Genomic DNA, 17,321 nt, shown 5'->3' on the forward strand with positions numbered 1-17,321 from the left:
ATCATCACACTCCTGTCAAAGAATGTTGTTTCCTTTGCGTTTTAAGTAACTATTATCCAGAGTTAGACGATCATCAACACAGTTTATTAACCCTGGTGACATCCTGCGGGTCAAATCAACCCGTTTTAAAGTTTGAAAATGTGGGGGAAAAAATCTATTTTCACAGTGAAACTTCTGATGTCCACATTTTCAACATTTTGGGAAATCTCTGAACATTTTTTGGTGGAAAAAAAGAAATGTTACAAAAAATGTTTCTTTAAAAATATTCACAAAAATATCAACCAAAATCCAGCGAAATTTGCTGGATTTTGGTTGATTTTTATGTGAATGTTCTTAAGAAAATATTTGAAGTTTTACTGATATATATGGAATCACTTTAGATATTTTTAGGATTTTTTGGGAAGATTTTTACCCATTTTTGGAAAATATTTACAAGAATTTTCTGGCCAAATTTGGGGGAATTTTTTAAAATACAACTTTGAAGGGAAACTTTTAAGGAATTATTGGAATTTTCTTCCTGAAGGTTTTGCAAATTTTCAGAAATTTGGGGAATTTTTTGGTTGATTTTTATGATTTTTTCAGACAAGGAAACAATATTTTTTTGGTGACCGTAAACGAAGACAACAGGAGTGTTAAGAAACGAGGCGTTCATCATCGCAATAAGCAGCTTTGCCGGCTCATACATGCTGCTCTGTGATTTCTGAACATCTCTGCTGTTGTCAGTAATATTTATGAGAGTTCATGTGTATACTTAATGTTGACAGAAAACTGCCGGTGCTGAATCTCTCAGAGATGTTCACTAAAATGCACATTTTTCTGTGTTACTGTAGGACATAGCTGCAGATTAACAAACACAGGCTGCATGCTTTCAGTTACTGAGTGGCTTTATGGATTCTGTTTTATACTATTACTGTAACTAACAACAGAAACGCCGTGTTTTACTGCCTCCGGAGACAGAAAAATGAACAGTGATCTCTAGTGTGATTCTCTCAGATGAAGACTTCCATTGTCCTGCACTGATAGAACCCTTCTGCTGGATAAACAGGACTGACTGCTCTTTATTTATATCCCTTTCAGTCTGAGTAAATCCTCTTAGTGTGTGGACGGCTAAAGTAAAACATCAGACTCCACCTGCAGCTCAGAGCTGAACTGGACAATCCTCCTCCTGCTGCTGCTAATCTCAACTCCGAATCCTCGGCCTCCTTCAGCTCAGAGTTCAGGGAATCATCGCCGCTGTGGAGCTGAAAGCAGCCGATCACAAACTTCGTGTGAAAGGCCACCAGCAGCAAACATCTCAGGAGGGTTCCTGCAGCTGTCCTGAGGTCTACTCCAAACTCACTGCTCCTTTTTAGTTTACAAGTGCAAATCTGTAAAGATAAACCTGTTCCAACCCACCTGAGCTGCACCAAGTCAAGAAAAACACTTTAGAACAACTGTATTAAAAATATAGACCCTGAAGTCAAAACTCAATGGACCATGTCTGCATCATGGATCCACATGGAGAAGAATTGTCATCTTAGATGGTGGTGTTGCTAATTTCAGACCCAGAACTCAGCTCTGTAAAATATCTTGGCTGAATTTAAAGGTTTCATGTGTTTTCAGATTGTCAAAATAACATCTGACCCGTGAAGCCATTTTAAATGTTAAATATCTTGAGAAATTTAACTCCCAGAACCATGAAATTTGGTGAGGACACAGAAATAAATGTCTCTAGTAGAAACAAAATAGAGAATTACTGCAGCAGAGGCCAAATTTTGGAGTATTTGTCTTCAAAAAATGGGAAAAAAGTGCAAAATGTTGGTTCTAGAAGTTGGACTTCTGAATGTATTGAACCATAAGAACTGCAAAGTTAAATCAAATCATAAAAAGAAGCCTGATGAATGTTGGGATCACATTCTTTGGTCAGATGAAGATAAATTTGTTCAGCATGTTTAGCGTGAAGCTGACCAGGACCACCACAGTGGATGCATGGTCCTGACAGTGAAGCACAGAGGAGATGATATGGAGCTACTACAGAAAGTTTTCAATTCTGGATAAAACCAAAAACTCTACAGCTCAATGTAGGAGGAATGGATTTATTGTCAGGTGAAAAATAAAGGAACATTCAACAGTTCAGTGATGTTTCCTGACTGTTGTGTCCTAAAGGATCCTCCAGTGTGTGAACAGAGTGTTTGATGAACAGCTTCAGAGTCAGATTACTGCTGGTAATGAGATCAGAGTTAATCTGTGGAAGCAAACAGAGAAAGAAACGACCGATCACAGTTGAGAGTGGAACACTGGCTGTTGTGGAGGGAAGTCTGTTGGAGTTCATTTCTGTGAGAATTTGGACTTTTAAAGGACAGAATTTGACTTTTTTTTCTGTAAAAGTGTAAATTAGATCAGTAAAAAATAAAATACCACACATGTCATAAAGGTGGATGTGATGTCAGGTTTCTGGTTAAACTACACAGAACAGACATGAACTCATTCATCGGGATGGAAGCAGCTGTGTTGTGATCAGTTGGAGTTTGTCCAATCGCTGCTCCCTCGAGCTTTTCTAATCACTCAGCTGCTCTGGAGTCAGCTGGTTGTTTCTGAAGTCACTGAATCACATCACTGGAGCTCAGATCATCAGAAAACAGCAGATTAACAATGAAAACAGATCATCCATCAGAAACTGGAACAGGAAAGGAGACTGAGTGGAGGAAACGCTGCTAATTAATGTCCTATAGAGGTCAGTAATGCATCAGATCTTCAGCAGTAACACTGAGTGAAATATTCAAAGTGATATAAAATAAAATAACCAGTCCAGAGTTTAGGATTCTGAGGTGAAAGCTGGCTGCAGTAGAACCAGGATGAGTCTCAGTAGATCTACCTGTCAGCTCCCAGTGGTGCTGACGTGTTAACGAGCTGCTGACGTTAACGATCTGCTGAAGTGACTCATCAATTAAAGTCATTAAACACCTGCTGGGTCCATGAATCCCAGTACCACTGGGAGCTCAGAGAGAAATCCACCTCAACAACACCTGATGGCAGATTAAACACTGTTTATTAGTGCAAACACAACACTCAGGTTTTAGTTCTATTTTATTTAAACCCCTTCAAGTCCATTTAAACTCTACATCATTTAAAGTGAAGGAAGACCTCAATGATTTTATACCTTTAAATACATTCATTTTATATCAACTCACCAAACAGATCCATTGTTAAAGTGACGACAAAACTCTGCATTTTGCAGTTTTCTTTCATCTAATGATAATTATTTCCATTAACCATCCATTCAGAGATGACTTCTGACTTAACAGAGTTTATTTTGTTCTTTCACTGGTTTGAATCCATTTCCAGCTGCAGCAGTGGATCTTTAAAGGCTCCAGTTAGTTTTCATTTCCAGCACAGTGACAGGTTTGGATGGTTTAATAAACTGATGAAGCGCTGCTGCCCTCTTCTGTTCACAGATTATACTAAATATACTCACAGTTCAGCCCCAGACTATTCATAAACTAGACAAAGTTTGATTTATAATGAAGTTTTACTCAAACTTCTGAACAAATATCACACCAACAAGTGACAGAATAATTTTGACAAACAAAAAAAAATTTTAAATATTTAAAATTCCTCATTAATCTTCAACACATTGTCTCACTGCATTCTGTTAATTATTTATGTCTTTTCCAGAAATTCACTTTAAACCAGTAATTTGGTTTGAGAATGAATGATTTGGGGCTTAAAAATGAAGATGGTGAAACACAGTTAAATGAGCAGTTTGAAAGCTGTAAAGGTGATTTAAATATGATCCAGTGTGTTCCTTACAAATAGAAATACTAAAACACTGCTGGGATTCTAAACAGTGGGTCTGTCTGTGTCATTTTAGATGGTGGTGTTGCTCCATTTAAGACCCAGAACTCAGCTCCGTAAAGCATCTTGGCTGAATTTAAAGGTTTCATGTGTTTTTTAGGCCTGTGATTTTTTTGGTTTTTTGCCATCAAACTAACATCTGACTTGTGAAGCCAATTTAAAAGTTAAATATCTTGAGAAATTTAACTCCCAGAACCATGAAATTTAGCAAGGATACAGAAAAACATTCTCTAGTGGAAACAAATCATAGAACCGCTGCAGCAGAGGCCAAATTTTGGAGTATTTGTCTTCAAAAAATGGGGAAAAAAGTGCAAAATGTTGGTTCTAGAAGTTGGATGTCTGGATGTATTGAACCGGAAGAACTGTAAAATTAAATCAAATCATCAAAAGAAGCCAGATAATAATTGTTTGATCAGATGAAGATAAATTTGTTCAGCATGTTTAGTGTGAAGCTGACCAGGACCACAGTGGATGCATGGTAATTTCAAACATAACACATCTCTCCAACCTGTTTTAGAAAATGAAGTTAAAATCTGAACACATAACTCTGCTTCTGTCTCCTTCAGGATGCTAATTATTACCAGTTAAACTCTTCACGGACACAAATCAGCAGAAGTCTATGAAGTTATCTGACACACATGTGTCACAGACACTAACTGGAGAACCATGTGAGAACATATAAAGTGCCAACAGAAGGGTTCCAGCATTCAGGAGACACAAAGACAACAAACAAGTGGTGCTGGTTAGGGTGAAGCTCTTTACTGATTAATGATGTAATGGATGAAGGTGTGGAGAACCAGGTGGTGGGCCAATCAGACGGGAGAACTAAGGCTGGAGATCTTCAGCTCATCAGCTGAGACGACTATCAGCTGAGGTTCTGGAGCTCAAACCGTCCTCAGCTGATCCAACATCTCCTCACAGAAGCTTTAAAAGTCCAACACAGAAACGAGACGGCTCACTCTCAGTGCTAGACGAGAAGAACTGGTTCTTTCAAACATCCATGGAGGGACCTGAACTCACTGCTCTGTTTAACCTCACATTCTCTCTGCTGATGTTACTGATTATCCTGATGCTGACTGTAAAAACACCTCTGATCTTAATGCTGAATTTAATTCTCTGGATGGATTTGCTTTGAGGTGTCCAGATAAAAGTCACTCCTGTCTCTTATAGAAATCCCCTAATTAGCTGCAGTTTCAGTCTAGAACAGGGGTGTCAAATTATTTTTAGTTCAGGGGAACTAAACTATACATCCCAATTAGATCTCCAGTCACCAGTAAAATCGCAGCATAATAACCTAAAAATAACTCCTAATGGTTCCTTTGTTTTAGTGCCAAAATACATTCTGAAAATATGAACATTTAAGGAATTATGTTTTTACTAAACATCATGAACAACCTGAAATTTCTGAAGAAAAATAGGTTTAATTTCATCAACATTCAGCCTCAGTTTATCATTTCCACATTACAACTTCCAGATCACAGAGTGTCAACAAAGGAACACAACATTTAGTCATCTGGAACTGAACCATAGAGGATTTTACTTTAAAAAAAAAAAAAAAAAAGACAAAATATTTCAAAAATGAGACACAAAATGACAAAAGCAAGAAAAAAATGGAAAAAATGAGACAAACAACATGAAAGAGTGTGGGCCCCCGTGGGCCTCCGTGGGCCTCCGTGGGCCTCCGTGGGCCTCCGTGGGCCTCCGTGGGCCTCTGTGGGCCTCCGTGGCTCCTGGTGACTGAATACCTGCTCTGCTGCTGCTGAAACAACATCCCAGCGTGAGCTGCTGCTGCATGGCGGCTTCCTGCTGTAATTACAGAGATGTGTGTCTGCAACCGATCCCTCGGCCTCCTCCAGAACACAAACCGTCCAGAGCTGGATGCCTGGAGGTAACAGAAACCGTCCAGAGCTGGATGCCTGGAGGTAACAGAAACCGTCCAGTCACTCTCTCCTCCCTCTGAGCCCAACAGCTCACTCATTCATCAGACAAGAGGCGGCTGACGGGTCAAAGCTGCTCAGTCAGAGGAAAGAAGTCGGGATATTCAGGGCTGAAAAGGTGCAGCAAACTTTGTTTTGTCTTCATCTAACAGCATCCATCTGTGAGCAGCAATGCCCAACCACAGATGTTATAAAGGAGAAGCTTCCATAATGCAGAAGATGGAGGTTGAATGACAAATATGACAAATGTCCCCCTAAAGAAGCCTGTTTACCTCTTTCTAACAGCCAGACTGAATTTTGCAGTCGTAAAATTCGTGTGTATGGGTAGTAGAATTACTTTATTTTGCACCAAACTTACCTCTAGTAGCACTAATCAGAGCTGCATCCTAAAATGATGCCACAAACTGTGCTCTGAATGCAGTCTAGCTCTGAATAAACACATTTTAGTGCTTCAGCCTGTTCCTAGGGGTTAACAGCTCAGACACTACATGAGTCCTTCTTTACATGCTCCCAGACACAAAACTGCAAAATGAACCGAGCTAAAGAACATTAAAAGAAGCTTCAGGAACAGTGGGAGGACCTCCTTTGGTTCAGCTCAGATGAGATCCAGTATGTTTGGTTTGTTCCCATCCAGGACCACCACAGGATGCATCATCCTGACAGAGAAGAACAGAGGAGGGAGGATGGTGATGAGGAGCTGCATGAGAGCTAAAGGCATATGAGGTAGAGGTGTAGAGGTAGAGATAGAGAGGTGGGGGGGTGGGACACAAGGACCATAAAACACAGCCACACATCTGAAGCATCCAGCTCTGGAACCAGGGACACTCGGAGAAAGGACACAGAAAGAAACAGAGTGAATGTAATGCAATAATGGTATATATATTAAATACAAAGGTAGTTAGAGAAAGGCTCAGTGCATCAAGAGAGGTTCCCCAGCAGCCTAGGCCTATAGCAGCATAACTAGGGGCAGAACTAAAGGGACATCAAGAGGGGAAGTCAGTTTTGCAAATGAAAACACCAGCTGACCCCATCAGGGTCCCCCAGTCAGTCCTAACTATAAGATTTGTCAAAAAGGAAGGTTTTAAGCCTGGTCTTAAAAATAGAGAGGGTGTCCGCCTCCCGAACCCAAACTGGGAGCTGGTTCCACAGGAGAGGTGCCTGATAACTGAAGGCTCTGCCTCCCATTCTACTTTTAGAGATTCTAGGAACAACAAGTAAGCCTGCAGTCTGAGAGCGAAGAGTTCTGCTAGGATAATATGGCACTATCAGGTCTTTAAGATATGATGGAGATTGGTTGTTAAGAGCTTTATATGTCAGAAGAAGGATTTTGAATTCTATTCTAGATTTAACAGGAAGCCAGTGAAGAGAAACCAATATAGGAGAAATATGATCTCTCTTGCTAACTCCCGTCAGTACTCAGGCTGCAGCATTTTGGATCAGCTGTAGATGTTTCAGAGAGCTTCTGGGACAACCTGATAATAAGGAATTACAGTAGTCAAGCCTAGAAGTAACAAATGCATGGACTAGTTTTTCTGCATCACTCTGAGACAGGATGTTCCTGATTTTCACAATATTTCTCAGGTGGAAAAAGGAAGTCCTACAGATTTGTTTTATGTGCGAGTTAAAGGACATGTCCTGGTCAAAGATAACACCGAGGTTCCTCACAGTAGTACTGGAGGCCAATGTAATGCCATCCAGAGTAACTATATGCTTTGAAAGCAATTCTCTAAGATGACGATGCCAGGATTCATGGGCTCACATGGAGAATGAGTGGATCAGGGAGCATGAGATGGATTGACCTCCACAGAGTCCAGACCTCAGCCCCACTGAGAACCTCTGAGACGTTCGAGAGAAGACTTTTTTCTTGGGCAGGCAGTGTATGATGTAAGGCTGAGCAGGAGTGAAACTAAACTGCTGTCAGGTAGATGGTTGTTCACACATCACAGAGTGCTTCAGAATTTTATTAGTCTCAGGTTTTCCATCTGACAATCAACTGAATGCAGCTTCATGATGTTTTTTTCAGTATACGTGTGGAAACTGTCCATCTGCCAGAGTTTCTCCTCATTTTTACTTTATTGCTGTGTCCTTTTTTGTACATGTATTGTTTATTTGTCTTTCTTCCTGCTGGGGCCTCTTGCCAGGTCATCACTGGAAATGAGAAATTGTTCTCAACTGATCTTACCTGGTGAAATAAAGAATTTAATTGCTCCTACGTTCAGGATTGCAGCTGTGTCAGAAAAGCATCATCACAAAAAGAAAGACCAAGAAAACACGGGAGAAAGGTCCATTATGATTTTATTTGTTTCTATCTCTGATGACAAAGGAGGGTGGACTGATGAGAAGTTGCCTGATGTTAACTTCCAGTTGAGGGTTTTACATCAACATGATCTCTATGGAATATTAAAGTCAACATCATTCCAAAGAAACAGAGCTCTGCAAGAACTCATATTTTTAGTTTTTTAGTTTTTGAAATGCATGAACAGCAGTTTGTTTTGGACTTAAACTGCCGGTTTCCTGTTCGTCCTACTCCTAACTACATTCATGGCCAGAACACAAATCAAGAGTTAACCATTGGAAGGTCGCAAGGCAAGACGCTGACTTTAGCACTGAGCATGATGACGCCCTAAACAAGTACTGCATCGCTTCTGATAAACACTCTTCCACTCGTCACTTTGGTATTGCATTTATACATTACATTATTCCGCAAAGAAACAAAATGTATGACTGCATAAATATAAAATTTTTCCACCACGTTAAAATGGTTCAAACATTCAGAGAGTTACACCACAATGCTGTGAGAAATCCAGCAAAAAAAACAGAAAAATAACAGACAAATGTTAAAAAGTAGAGTTAGCACCGTCCTCCTTACAGCAGGCTGAAGTGTCTAACAGGCGGGACACACATCTACATTCAAGGCAAAATCAAGAGAAAAAGGCATTAAAGCGAGTAATAAAACCCCTTCACACATTAATGATTCAACATAGAGTCTCAAATGATCGGATGTAAAAGACAAAGAAAAGGAAAGACGTTTCCTGGAGTGCAGCCTTTTTCCTTCCACAGATCAGAAGAGTTTTAATCATTAAGTAAATGGGAGTGTGTGCTACCGTCTGGAACACACACTCTTTAAACTGCTAAAGCTTTACGACTAAACGAGGAACAGCGAGGTTTGGAGGACCAGATCACTGCGACTATCTAGTGAAACCACAGACAACAGGGCTCGCTACGCGGCAGACATGATGAGGAACACTTTACAGTCGAGATGAACAATGTCCCATGGCTTGTGGAAAAGTCTCATTTACAGCAGAATAAATATTTCTTTTTAGATCGGGCCTATTGCTACTTGTCCTCTAATTACGCTCTAAGGCTAGACAGAGTAGAAGCTAGTGATGCAGCAGACAGATTACACGTCGGTCCCCTAACTGGTGGGTTTTCCTTTCCTTAATTCGTTCAAGACTAGTTGTGATTGAGCCACTCGGCCCTGCCCCCTGCTGACTATCTCCTACAGTAGATGGGTGTTGGGGGGCAGCGGGGCGGCCGGAGGGAGGCGCTACGGTCCCGGCGTCCGTCATAAACTGTTCACCTGGATCTTGATGTCAAAGCGTCCCTGATAGCGGTCCTTTTCGCTGTAGTCGATGTTGTCTCCGAACACTTTGCATTCGATGCGGAGTTCGGTGTTCTGGGTGAGGTTGGTGAACTGCAGCGCCACCAGCGGCTGCAGGTAGTGGGGGTGCAGCAGTTTGCCGTAGTAGGGGTAGTACTGCAGGGGGAAGCCGCCGCCGATGCCATAGTACTTGATCTCCCCGATCTTACCGGCATCCTCCTCTTTCTGGAAGGACATGCAAGCAACAAGTCAGATTTACTCATGACAACTCCCTCACAGGGTTTAGATGTGAAATAATCAGCGTGTACCTTGTTGGTGCAGTAGATGGGGATCACATTGGGCTGCACTTTGGGCTGAGCTTCCTCAGGAATACTTTCATTAGAGGCAGGAGGCTGAAGAGAGATGATGAGGAGACAGACTTCATTAGAAACCCACGGCTCTTATCCATCGGCTGCTTTAACTGAGCTCTTATTGGATCCAGAGGGAAAAAACTAAAGAAATTATCAATAAAATCCTCCATTCAAAGTTCCTGACTGAATAGTTTAAACTCACTCTTGGACGGAAGTTGACGATCCTGTTGAGCTTGACAATCAGACAGGGCTTGCCCTCCTTGTAGCCAAACTCGGGGTCTTCGAGGCCGGAGCAGGGGCCCAGCAGGGACCTGGAGAACCGACAGGCCTTCCTGACGCCTACATCGCTCTCCAAGTCGCCCCGGTTCTTGTACTCCGCAGGTTCCTCTGGAAGGGAGAGCGAAGGGTTAAATCAGACTGTGAATACATGTCAACTAAAACCCCAGGAAGTGTCTGTGTGAGGTATAAACATTTCATTTCCCCGTGTGACAGGAGAAGTTTCCTCTTAACAGCTGAAACAGGACTCTGTCTAGTCACATTCCTGTTGGAGGAACCTCCTACCTCCACAGTCCTCGTACTTCATCTGGTCCCTCTGCTTCTCGTCGTCGTACTTGGACATGAACTCCTTCAGGGCTTTGGTGTAAGGCAGGATGGTCTCGATGTCGTTGAGGCTGAAGGACACCTCAGCTTTGTCAGACCGTGGGGTGTGAGTCAGGCCTGGAAAGGAAAACAGCAACGAGCCATTTATGTCTGTGGTTCTACCAGCAGTCAGAACAGAAAGAACACGAGGATCCTGGTCCCAGAGAACAAAACAACTTCTGGACCTGAGACCAGGATGGAAAACATTCCAGAGAAGACATTAACTACAGATTGTAAATCAGTAAAACTAGAAATTTAAAATCATGATCACAAAGTAAAATACTAGATTGTTCATTGTTCTATTGTGTCTCATTTTTGTAATATTTTGCCTTGTTTTGTTGTTTTTTTTGTCTTTTTTGTCTGCCTTTTTCATTTGTCATGTTTTTGTTGTTCTTTTTCTCACTTTTGTCTCACTTGTGATTCTTGTCTTTATTTGTCATTTTATGTTTTGCTTTATTTGTTGTTTTGTGTGTCATTTTGTGTTTCCTTTTAGTCTCGCTTGTGTTTTTTGTGTATTGTTTTGTTCCTGTTTTTTCATTTTTTTGTAATTTTTTGTCATTTGTGTCCATTTTTTGTTGCTTTATAACTTGTCTCATTTTTGTCATTTTGTGTTTCATTTTTGTAATATTTTGTTTTTGTCATTTTTTGTCTCTTTTTGTCATACTTTTGTCATATTGATCCTCCAGTAAATCCTCTCTGGTTCAGTTCCAGATGACTAAATGTTGTGTTTCTTTGTCGACACTCTGTGATCTGGAAGTTGTAATGTGGAAATGATAAACTGAGGATGAATGTTGCTGAAACTGAATTTATTTTTCTTCAGAAATTTCAGGTTGTTCATGATGTTTTGCAAAAAGATAATTCCTTAAATGTGAAAATTTTTGCACTAAAACGAAGGAACATTAGGAGTTGTGGTTATTTCTACGTTACTATGCTGTGATTTTACTGGTCACTGGAGATCAGACCGGACTGAATGTGGAACCTGGACTAAGATGAGTTTGACTCTCCTGGATTAAATCAAACTTTAACAGACAATTTGACTTTGGATGTCATGAGTTAGTGAGACATTCTGGAAAGCTGAATGTGTGGAAAATGTCCATTTTTGCCAGCTTCTGCCCATCCAGACCATTTGATCAGGATCAGTATCAGTGTGTCCATCAGGGAACTGATCGGGTTTCCTCTGATTCCAGTCTCGCTGGGGCTGAAGAGGCCGAACACAGTCTGAAGACGAAACTGGTCTCATGAATCTAGAAGCTGATAAGTCTTCTGGTGCATTCAGGAGCTTGTTGTAATTTGTGTTGTTTTAGTCTAATCTATCACCTGCATGTGTATCAGTCTGATTAATGGGGTCATTTTTAACCTGTTCCTGATAAAATAAATTCAGTTTAGGTAGGTATAAAGCTCTGTTTGGCAGCAGGTTTATAAGGCAGATTTCTAAATGAACACAAAAATTACAACATTCATGGGAAATTGCTGAATTTTCAGCTTTCCAACGGTCTTTCAACTAACCATGAGTGACCTTTATAAAATTAATGACAAATTCAATGGATTTTTTTTGTAGATTTAACACAATATTATGATATAATATTATCCAACAATGTAACATTTTGTGGCAGAGTTTATATTTTCATTTAACTGAAAGCCTTGCGTCAGCTCTGATCAGCTGACAGGAGCTCTTCATGTGACATAACTGTGTTTGGATGACCTCAGATGAACACAGATAAATAGATCAAACAGCAGCCGTCAGACCGTCTCCACGCTATAAACCCCAGCAGACCTCCATGGAAACCAGGTGGTGGTGTGTACACAGGAGGCCGCGGCCATACGGAGAAGTCACTTCAAAACAACGTGCAGCCACGTTACCTGAGGCTGTTGCATTCACTGAGATCCAGAGCAGCTTTAACATCAGCAGATTTTAGACTTCTGATCAGTCACAGTATGAGTGACTCTGGAATGTCTAGAATTTGCATGTAGTAGTTTCTGTCTGCCTCGACCTGTAGTTTGTCAGTAAAGCCCATCATAATAAACATCTAGTCTGCAGGTAAATCACCATTAAAGTGTGTTCCTCACCTCAGATACAGCAGCTGAGAAAACTACCCCACCACGGGGCTGTTTAGTGGCTGTTCTGGAGGTTTAGATTGTCATAAATAACCTTCAGTACTCCGCCAAGGGACATGGCAAATACTTTAAAGATTTCATCTGTCAGAAATGGTACTACGACTGAGCAGCCTTGGAGGAGGACTGCTCTCTAGTTAATCTTGTGGTGACTAAGAATCATCACATTTATTTGCTGAATTCAGCATGAAAGAAACTCCACCCTACAACTGCTAATTATGTTCACAAACTTCTGATCGTAGATGCGTCGTCTACATTACTGCTGTAGTGAATTTATGTAGCAGAGCTGCCAAAATAAACGGACCAGAATGCTTTACATTTGCATTCATCCTGAGACTGCTGGAAAACAGTCCCCTCACATCCGCAAGGTCAGTGAGGCTCCTCTGATCCACTGAGTAAGCAGCAGATGGAATTACAAAAACTCAGGAACCCATTCTGGATGGTTTATCTGCCATTTCTGTCGAGGAAATGTTGTCACAGGATCCTCTTATAAGCAAAACATGAGCCCACAGGGTGCTTTAATCCACCCCTGGTGGTAAAATGAGATGTACTTCATCAGAAGAAGTTAGAAAATATTGAATCGGGTGTTCATTTGTTATATTTGAATGAATTAGACGCAAAAAGCCATTAAAGCAGAGAATTAAAAGGTAATGTTTGGTTGCCAGAGTGCATGACATCACTCCTTGATTCTTAATTATCTTTATATGTACATCTACACTACCGCCACTTAGAAATGTCCTTATTGTTGAAAGAAAAGCAGTTTTTCAATGAAGATAACATGAAATGAATGATAAATCCAGTGTAGACATTGTTAATGTGGTAAATGACTATTGTAGCTGGAAATGTTTCATGGAATATCTCCATAGGGGTACAGAGGAACATTTCCAGCAACCATCACTCCTGTGTTCTAATGCTACATTGTGTTAGCTAATGGTGTTGAAAGGCTCATTGATGATTAGAAAACCCTTGTGCAGTTATGTTAGTACATGGATAAAAGTGGGAGTTTTCATGGAGAACATGGAATTGTCTGGATGACCTCAGACTTTTAAACAGTAGTCAGAATATATAGACTGTAGATTCTTGGTAAAGTTCAGGGCTGCCCTGACAGTCTACTATCCTGAACTTTTCTAAGAATCTACAGTCTACTATCCTGAATTTTACTAAGAATCTACAGTCTACTATCCTCATCAAAAGAGGGAGTTTTCATGGAAAACATGAAATTGTCTGGGTGACTCCAAACTTTGGAATGGTAGTGTGCGTATTTGTGCTGTAAACTCTAAAATTAAAACCTGTGTATCCTGATAAAGTAAGTTTTTCTTCTAGCGTTCTTTATAACTACCTTATTATAAAAGATCAGTAATTATCAGTATTGACTGATATGAAACATTTATTATGTGTATTTGACTGTTATGAGAGACAGATTGGTACAACACCACCTCCACCTGACAGGAAGTGGGTGGTCCTTACCTGGGGGGGCGACTCTGTCCTGCCATGTGGGCTTGTAGTCACTCAGGGTCAGCAGCATGGCCTGGATGGTACCGATGAAGATCCCAGCCAGGCATCCATAGAAGATCACGTAGAACAGCAGAATCTTGACTGTGACGGAGATAAAGTCAAACAAAACATTATCAGAGAACTCCAGACAGCCAACAGGTGAAACTAGACAGTTTGGACATGATGCTGATTTTTTATCTTTAGTGCAAAAAAACATCTGATCTCCTAGTCAACACAATGATATCCACTAAACAGAATAAAGATAGGATAAGATAAGATAAACTTCATTGATCCCACAGTGGGGAAAGTTCACCATTACAGCAGCTCCAAGGAGAAGAAAATAGTATAAAGGCAGTACAGAATAAATTAGAAACACACAGTGCAAAAACGCAGAGAACATTATATACACAGAAGATTTTTCATTTAATTTTTTTTTTTTTTTTTTTAAAGAAGACTATTTACATGAGGTTGAAACAGTTTGAGCTGCTGCACCTGGCTGCCACTCAGTCAGCGCCATCTTGCATCTTGCTTTTTCAAAGCCACATTACTATTCCTTCATATTAACACTGGGGTTGTCTGGAAGGAAACAGGACAGAGGTGTTCACCGTGAATGGGTCGACAGGTTTACAGCTACGATTGAGCAACACCACAGGAACTGATAAGAGTTACACAACTGTCTAGAAAAAACAGGTATTCACCACCTTGTTCTACGGTTGGCTGGTGAAAACATCTCAGTGTGGTGGATGTTTATTCCTGCGGTCGTCGGTGTGTAACTAAGGTGGAACCAGTGATTGGAGCTAAAACAAACTAGTAATGTCCAAACTAAACCACCATCAAGACAATAAATATGAATGAAGCCTTTCAGTCTGTGTGTTACAGAAGAAGCTGCTGTTGGAAGAAGAGTTTTATCAGACGAGGCTTTTATGGCTTCATGAGACGATGAAGTTGCGCTCTTTAATTAACTCCATTAAGCGGTTTGGCTGTAATCGGTTTATGTTAAACGCTCCACATCAGGGGAACAAACCATCCCAGAGGAGGAGGAGGAGAATGAAGGGTCACAGAAACCAAAGATAAAATACAATCCAGAGTTAGCAGAATGACTGAATCCTCTCAGAAACTGATCAGCTTCATAGAGCTTCAGCAAGAACGGCGAGCAGGAGAGGACAGCTGTGTCTCTACTTTAGTAATCACTGATTTGGTTTTTAAATTCAGCTCAAAAAGGTTCATCATGTCTTCTAATTACTGCAGAAGTTTTGAATTCTTTTGTTCAGACACATGGTGAAAAATCTAGGTGTTGATTTGTACCGTGACAGTTTACAAATCAGCATCTATATATTTCACCATGTGTCTGAACAAAAGAACTCAAACCTACTACTTTAAATTCAGTTCGTCTGTAGAGATTCGTCAAAAAGTCTCTAATAGAGTCGTGGCTCGGAACAAGACTAAAGATGATTCTTGATAAGATAAAAGAAGCGTTGATTTTCAGTGTTCGCAGTGTTAAGGGGAAATAAAAATAAGCAAGTAGTACTGTTGTTATCGTGCAGATTCCTCCTTATGTAGAAATTCAGATTCTTGTAAAATTAGAAAAAGATCATAGAGTCTTTAAATGTAGAGAATATGAACAGGTTTAAATGCTTTAAAGATCAGCACCGTCTGTCTTGAATGACTTTTAAATAACTTCTATTTCCTCCACTTGCTGTCTGAATCTTTTATCCTACTTTGAACTCTTCCTACTGTTAAACACCAGATCAGATCCCTCTCATGTAAATCTACTACGACTGATTTTAGAGGCTGAACACACCCACAGAACCTTTAACACCCAGCTGTCTTTATGGACATCTTTACAGCCTCATGATAACCGATCCTAGTGGCAGAATGTCTCCACAGTTACAGGAATCCAACCAGCAGAAGCACTGCCAGCTCATCACTAATCAGTTTGTAGCGTGACGAACCCCAGTATCTGGACCGGGAACCAATAAAACAAAACCTGGAGGTAACCTTCCAGCCAGCTATAGGTTCACCTTCAGGTCCTCATCCTACATCATTCTGCTGCATGAAGCAAAGTCACAGGGTCACATCTGATTAATACACATTACTGGACGTCTGACAGATGCTCCTCATATCTACAGCACCTCATCTGACGCAGCATGAAGACCTTCTACATTCCTCTGATGGCACATTATGCAGAAATGCGTGACTGAACAGCTGATTTAAAGTGTTTGGTTCAGGCTGGGAACGTCCTTCCATCTCAACCTTCAGCAGCACTGCGCATGTTCCACATGCATCAGCACTTTTAGATGACCTGAGAAGGACAAACAGCAGCTCCTGCAGCAGCACATCTCCCTAAAACAGTCAAACAGGACTTCTGCTGAGGAGCTGTGACATTGAGAGGAGTCCAAGGACATGCGCAGTGGCGCTGCCAGGGAAACAGGAGAAGGAAGGTCGAAGCAGTTAATCAGTTGTATTGTTCTTTAGATTACTGACATCTGATCACAGGAACCCGACACGGATCGATAGTCCTCCCTCTGCACAGGCCCGCTCACCTTGCCTCACCTTGACTATGATGCAGTTTTAACCCTTTACCTGCCTGATTCCAAAAATAATACAAAATAAAACAGCTGAGAGACAACCTGACGTTTCCCCAACATCAGCAGCCCTGGATGAGCCTGGAGATCAGCCCGAAGATTAGCCTGGAGATCAGCCTGATGTGGGATCATCCACCTGCTCTCTTCTCCGGAGTTTACCGGATCCGTTAACCTCACCTGTGTATCTAATTAAACCCCCTCCACTCATTAAGCTGCTCCTGTTCCCCTCTAACTCCCACTAACCAGCTGAACCTGGGCTCTAACGTGACGCAGTGAAGTCAGATCTAACAGGTGGGAGACACGAGGCGACCGGCGACACACCGAGAGCACGCGCTTCCCTCGTCCCTGTACTCACACCAGCTGCCGCCGGTCCGACCGAGCAGCTCGCCCTTCTCAGAGTCCCACACGAACTTCTTCCAGCCGCCGTCGTCTTTATTGGAAGGCATCTTTCTCTTATTCCCGAGTTGTTTCCTCTTGGATCTTCAGCGGACTCCCTCCGTTCTCTACCCGAGTCCCGGACACCCAGCTCGCTGCGCCGCCGCGCTCCCCAATATAAACCGCCGCTCCTCGGCTCCGCCCGAAACTCTCAACAAGTTACCTTGGAGGAGGGCGGAGCGGCGGCGGCCAATCACAGCGCAGGACGGCCGTGCGTCGCTCTGACGTCAGGAAGACGGACAGACATGAAGCAGCCCAATGAAAGCAGCATACATGATGTTTATGAAAGCAGCATACATGATGTTTATTAAAGCAGCATACACGATGGAAGTAG

The 17,321-nt window shown here is 41.5% G+C and overlaps 1 protein-coding gene across 1 annotated transcript; it reads right to left on the reverse strand.

The window, feature by feature from the left end:
• Window positions 1-8,049: 8,049 nt before the first annotated feature.
• On the reverse strand, window positions 8,050-17,092 carry atp1b1b (ATPase Na+/K+ transporting subunit beta 1b). The gene is made up of 6 exons (XM_023269647.3): window positions 16,908-17,092; window positions 13,941-14,069; window positions 10,284-10,439; window positions 9,925-10,109; window positions 9,681-9,764; window positions 8,050-9,597 (listed from the first exon to the last, which is right to left on the reverse strand). Exons 1-6 carry the CDS (start codon window positions 16,996-16,998, stop codon window positions 9,337-9,339), a joined length of 906 nt encoding a protein of 301 aa, XP_023125415.1. The 5' UTR covers window positions 16,999-17,092; the 3' UTR covers window positions 8,050-9,336.
• Between the last annotated feature and the right edge of the window lie 229 nt (window positions 17,093-17,321).

Source organism: Amphiprion ocellaris, chromosome 24 (assembly GCF_022539595.1).
Source record: "Amphiprion ocellaris isolate individual 3 ecotype Okinawa chromosome 24, ASM2253959v1, whole genome shotgun sequence".
Lineage (NCBI taxonomy): Eukaryota > Metazoa > Chordata > Actinopteri > Pomacentridae > Amphiprion > Amphiprion ocellaris.